This window comes from Oncorhynchus tshawytscha, linkage group LG05 (assembly GCF_018296145.1).
Source record: "Oncorhynchus tshawytscha isolate Ot180627B linkage group LG05, Otsh_v2.0, whole genome shotgun sequence".
In the NCBI taxonomy this organism is placed as follows: Eukaryota; Metazoa; Chordata; class Actinopteri; order Salmoniformes; family Salmonidae; genus Oncorhynchus; species Oncorhynchus tshawytscha.
In genome coordinates this window covers 84,013,349-84,017,187 of record NC_056433.1, presented here as the reverse complement: position 1 = coordinate 84,017,187, position 3,839 = coordinate 84,013,349, and the positions used below count along the sequence as shown (strand labels likewise).

Below are 3,839 nucleotides of genomic sequence, written 5' to 3'. Positions count from 1 at the left end.
CTTTATAAAACCAAGCTAGCTGTGAAGTATGATCAGTCTTTATAAAAGGTGTAGGAGGATACTGTATGTGCCCATAATTCACCAGCTCAATCCACTGGTCGGACATCATAAGGCAGACAAGGTTCTACTGAAAGCTAGGATTGCTAGTGCAAAGTACACACAGCGTAGGCATAAATACTCCCTGCTTATTTCCACGTGGTATATAATGCCTCTACAGTAGGCGTGTCCTATCAGATCATGTATCTATAACTCCTCCCACCAGCCTCCTCTGGTGTACTATCCTTGTTTTACCAATACATAAATGTGACAAAAAAGTTATTTTACGAACAGTCTCATCATACACAGAAACCACACTCCGTTTTAGCAACCTATGTAGGTTAGAGCTGACTGAATTCCTGATATTTTAAAAAGTTATATTTTATTCACAGACGAAATACAACACCAAACCAGGAGGACTGCACAGGATCAAAACTGTTCCATCCCATCATATGAAGGGTACAGGAAAACGATGTTGACAGGATGACGAGTGCTACTCAGCGAGCGCTTATGTCAAAAAGAGGAAATTCAAACCTGGAAGTTAATCCATTCTATGTGTCATATAAAATCCAATCAAATGAGATAAAAACTCAAATAAAAGGCAATAAAAAATGAATTAATAAAAGAACATAAAAACACGAAAATGTCTACAAATATAAACAGGGCAAACAGTTCCATACCTGTCCTACAAACAGTTCCATACCTGTCCTACAAACTGTTCCATACCTGTCCTACAAACAGTTCCATACCTGTCCTACAAACCGTTCAATACCTGTCCTACAAACCGTTCCATACCTGTCCTACAAACAGTTCCAAACCTGTCCTACAAACAGTTCCATACCTGTCCTACAAACAGTTCCCTACCTGTCCTACAAACAGTTCCATACCTGTCCTACAAAGTAACGTGTTATAGGGGTGTCACAGTAAAAACAGAGGGTCTTGAGACAAACCCTTAAATCCAACAGGACTTATTTTACTTGTTCCAGTTCTTTAGAATAGCCTCCGTTGCATCCAGGGTGCTGTCTTGCTACAGAGACACACAGAGACAGGTGATGAGATACGTTCTTCAATATTCACATGATCATGTTAAAGCGAACCGAAAGAATACATCTTTAAAAAAATATATAGATATTTTAACACGGTCCACTCTTTATGTCTAATGAACTGGCCTGTGAGAAAGTCCGTTTTTTTTCTGAATGAGAGAACCCATGTTTACCTTGATGAAGCATAGACGGATGTATTTCTCAAACTGCTTCTTGGAAGCATCACCACAGAACGCTGTGACTGGAATGGCTGCCAGTTTCTACAACAAAACCACCACAACAACACTCAACAACACACTCTGGAGAGTTCAACTTGCTGATAGTAATTATCCTCATGTGAACTAGTGCTTCATTCAACAAGCCTTTTATACTACCTACAATGTTAACATACAGCAATTACTCTGCATTCATCGTGTGATAGTAATATTAATATTTAATGTTAAAATGTTCCCTAAAACTACTGTTACCACAGAGCTGTCCCAAATTGGCACCCTATTGTATTGCACTACTTTAGACCAGGACCCTATGGCACCCTAATTCCCTATTGTAGTGCACTACTTTCGACTGGCCAAAGGTAGTGCAATATACGGGCTCCCGAGTGGAGCCGAGGTCTAAGGCACTGCATCTCAGTGCATAGAGGAGTCACTACAGACCCTGGTTCGATTTCAGGCTGTATCACAACCGGCCGTGATTGGGAGTCCCATAGGGCAGCGCACAATTGGCCCAAAGTCGTCTGGGTTTGGCCGGGGCAGGCCATCATTGTAAATAAGAATTTGTTCTTAACTGACTTACCTAGTTAAATAAAGGTTACACAAAGGTTAAATAAATAAAGGGAATAGTGTGCCATTTGAAACGCAGATAAGATGTGGCATCAAGCTGTTGGTTTTTTCTTACCTTCTCCTTAATCATCCACTTGACAAACTTGTAGTCGTAAGGCTCATCATCTCCCATATGAGGCAAGTCCTGATCTACAACCATGAAAAATATAGTAGGGTCAAACTATAGCCAGTTAGTAATGAAGGGTCCTTGTAGTTGTTATGCCAAACAGTCTGCAGGTAGAAACTCTTTATGTTTGGTCCATCCTCTTTGTTATCTACTGTTAAATAAAACAGAGACAGGACCTCTCCACTTCTGATCATCCCAAGCCTGTTTGGTAGCCTGGTCCAGTTTTGCACTAGTCTGGCCCAGCTTAGCGTTACCCTGGTCCAGCTTAGAGTTAGCCTGGCTCAGTTTTGCGCTAGTCTGGCCCAGCTTAGAGTTAGCCTGGCCCAGCTAAGAGTTAGCCTGGCCCAGCTAAGAGTTAGCCTGGCCCAGCTAAGAGTTAGCCTGGCCCAGCTAAGAGTTAGCCTGGCCCAGCTAAGAGTTAGCCTGGCCCAGTTTAGAGTTAGCCTGGCCCAGCTAAGAGTTAGCCTGGCCCAGTTTAGAGTTAGCCTGGCCCAGCTAAGAGTTAGCCTGGCCCAGCTAAGAGTTAGCCTGGCCCAGTTTACAGTTAGCCTGGTCCAGCTTAGAGTTAGCCTGGCCCAGTTTAGAGTTAGCCTGGCCCAGTTTAGAGTTAGCCTGACCCAGCTTAGCATTAGCCTGGCCCAGTTTATCTTTATTTTCTAATTTCCTTGGACATTACAGCAAATGGAAGATCTTATGTCATCTTTACCACACTGTTATTATCACATCTACACAACAACCAAGTAAAAACGTACTATTTTCATAAAAGTGTATCTTACTAAGGGGTGTGACGTCCACGCACATGAAGTACCCTCCCTCAGGTATGATAGGAGACATGCCAACGTCCTGTAGGATAGCAGCCATGCGGTCCCTCTTCCCCTCCAGCTCCACGGCCAGAGAGGAGAAGTAACACTCAGGTTGACCCATCAGCTCATAGTCCCTCAGCAGGCCCTGGGCCACAGCCTCCTGCAGAAACAGATCATAGTCTTGATACACATGCATTATTCAAAGCCCTACGGGCCCTGGTCAAAAGTAGTGTATTATATAGGGAATAGAAATGTTCTTCGGGTTTCCATTCTCTCACAACAAGGCAAAATGTGTTGTTTTGATGAGGGGTTTGGGTTTTACAACAGTATTTGAATTCCCACTCATTTGATTTCTTAACACTTCAACGGAATACGTGTTGCTAGAATGATGAGCAGGCCTTACCTGTAGCGGCGTTGGACAGGTGTACAAGGTGTTCTGCATAACAGTCTGAAGGTGCTTTATCAAGTGTTCTGGCCCTATAGACCAGCCAAGCTGCACAACAAAGACTACTGGTTAGAATAGACACAACCATTTCAACTGAACTTCACATGATCAAACACACGGACACACACACGGACACACACACACACACAATAAAACAAACGGGACACACACACATAGTACTCTAAAAGTCATGACAGAGGTTTCCCATGGTAACAGAAATCCCTCATCTCTAAAAGTCATGACAGAGGTTTCCCATGGTAACAGAAATCCCTCATCTCTAAAAGTCATGACAGAGGTTTCCCATGGTAACAGAAATCCCTCATCTCTAAAAGTCATGACAGAGGTGTCCCATGGTAACAGAAATCCCTCATCTCTAAAAGTCATGACAGAGGTTTCCCATGGTAACAGAAATCCCTCATCTCTAAAAGTCATGACAGAGGTTTCCCATGGTAACAGAAATCCCTCATCTCTAAAAGTCATGACAGAGGTTTCCCATGGTAACAGAAATCCCTCATCTCTAAAAGTCATGACAGAGGTAAAAAACAATCCCAGCCCTTACCTTCCAGC

At 43.0% G+C, this 3,839-nt stretch overlaps 1 protein-coding gene across 4 annotated transcripts in view; it reads right to left on the bottom strand.

Moving 5' to 3' along the window:
• Positions 1-399: 399 nt before the first annotated feature.
• The window catches only part of LOC112251473 (kynurenine--oxoglutarate transaminase 3), a 16,849-nt gene continuing 13,409 nt past the window's right edge, over positions 400-3,839 (bottom strand). For all 4 annotated transcript variants that reach the window (XM_024422459.2, XM_024422461.2, XM_024422460.2 and 1 more), the window contains exons 9-14: positions 3,832-3,839; positions 3,231-3,320; positions 2,801-2,987; positions 1,974-2,047; positions 1,253-1,339; positions 400-1,063 (exon numbers count right to left, since the gene is read on the bottom strand). The exon at positions 3,832-3,839 is cut by the window's right edge and continues 69 nt beyond it. In XM_024422459.2, coding sequence (XP_024278227.1) covers positions 1,010-1,063; positions 1,253-1,339; positions 1,974-2,047; positions 2,801-2,987; positions 3,231-3,320; positions 3,832-3,839 — 500 coding nt within the window. In that variant the 3' untranslated portion in view covers positions 400-1,009. The remainder of the gene's footprint in view (positions 1,064-1,252; positions 1,340-1,973; positions 2,048-2,800; positions 2,988-3,230; positions 3,321-3,831) is intronic.